This window comes from Chaetura pelagica, unplaced genomic scaffold, assembly GCF_000747805.2.
Source record: "Chaetura pelagica isolate M959 unplaced genomic scaffold, ChaPel_1.0 scaffold264, whole genome shotgun sequence".
Lineage (NCBI taxonomy): Eukaryota > Metazoa > Chordata > Aves > Apodiformes > Apodidae > Chaetura > Chaetura pelagica.
In genome coordinates this window covers 734,735-736,012 of record NW_009953064.1, presented here as the reverse complement: position 1 = coordinate 736,012, position 1,278 = coordinate 734,735, and the positions used below count along the sequence as shown (strand labels likewise).

Genomic DNA, 1,278 nt, shown 5'->3' with positions numbered 1-1,278 from the left:
CCCGCGGTGCGCTCCTTCCACCGCGCCGTCACCGACGAGATCGCCGCCGGCCGGAGAAGCTGGCAGGATGGCTTTGATGACATCAAGGCAAAGTATTTTGGGTCCCCCCAGAGCTCAGCCAGGGGGCCAGCGGAGGCCTGGGGAGAAGGGGAGGAGATCTGCCGCTACATCGACCGCAGCTTCGCCTTCTGGAAGGAGAAGGAAGCCGAGATCTTCAGCTTGGAGGAGTGATGCCCACTGACGGGGAGGGCAGAGGGCTGCGTGGAGCCGCGGTTTGCAATAAACACCTTTTCAGTTGTGTCTGAGCTGAGCAAGGCTTCCCGAGGCGAGGGAGAAAGCGTTTGGGTGAAGGGGGGACTGTCTAGGCACCCTGTCCCCCAACCTCCTCACCTCCCCTTAGATTCCAGTCTTGGCCTCTGGCTCCCTGCAGCGAGGCGGCTGCTGCCTGTTTATTTATGGCTGCTGAGGAGGGAGATAACACCCTATACTTAACACTCAGCAGCCACAGCCAGGGCAGAGAAGGAACATTGCAGGGACCCCTGGCAACCGATGGAGTGGAAAAAAAGGAGAGATGCCCTTTTCCCTGTGCTTACGGTGCACGTCCGGCTGCAGAGGGATGCCTTCCAAAAAGCAGCCAAGCTGCAGGGTGACAGGGATGGGCAACAGCAGGCAGCTCTTCTCGTGCTGTACCTTTAAGAGCAGGGAGCGGTGTCCCAGTGGGGCCTAAAAATAGTGTATCATACCCCTCCCGTCCCGGCTGGATCCCGTGAGGCGCAGTGTTCCTTCCCAGTGCGGGGACCGCGGCCACTTCCCCCGGCGGGCTGGCCGGAGGGCTGCAGAGCGCAGGTGAGAGCCCAGCCCCTGAGCCACCCCCACCCTGGAAAATCGGTGGCAGCTTCAGCAGGGCAGCTCCGACCCTGGGGAGGAGAAATCGCGGCCACCCGTGGGATCAGGAGTGGGGGGGCTCCAGGGAGCACTTCTGCCCCTGCTGGCGCCTGTGAAGGAGACTCTGGGATGGCACGATTGTGCCGGGGAGCAGAGAGGGACAGGGAGGTGTCACTGCCTTTTCCTGACAGGGACGCTCTTGCCACGCTCGGCTCGGGCTTTGTCTGCAGCAAGGCTCTGCGGCCGCCCCCAGCACCATGGTGAGGAACGTGGATGACTTTGACTTCTGCCTGTCTTCACACGCCCAGGGCGTGCTGGAGGGTCTGCAGCGGCTGCGTGCCAACCCCAAGCTGGCAGACGTGACGCTGGTGGCGGGCGGGCGGGAGTTCCCCT

At 63.0% G+C, this 1,278-nt stretch overlaps 1 protein-coding gene across 1 annotated transcript in view; it reads left to right on the top strand.

The window, feature by feature from the left end:
* Positions 1-1,142: 1,142 nt before the first annotated feature.
* The window catches only part of KLHL30 (kelch-like family member 30), a 7,300-nt gene continuing 7,164 nt past the window's right edge, over positions 1,143-1,278 (top strand). The window contains exon 1 of the mRNA XM_009996728.1: positions 1,143-1,244. Coding sequence (XP_009995030.1) covers positions 1,143-1,244 — 102 coding nt within the window. The remainder of the gene's footprint in view (positions 1,245-1,278) is intronic.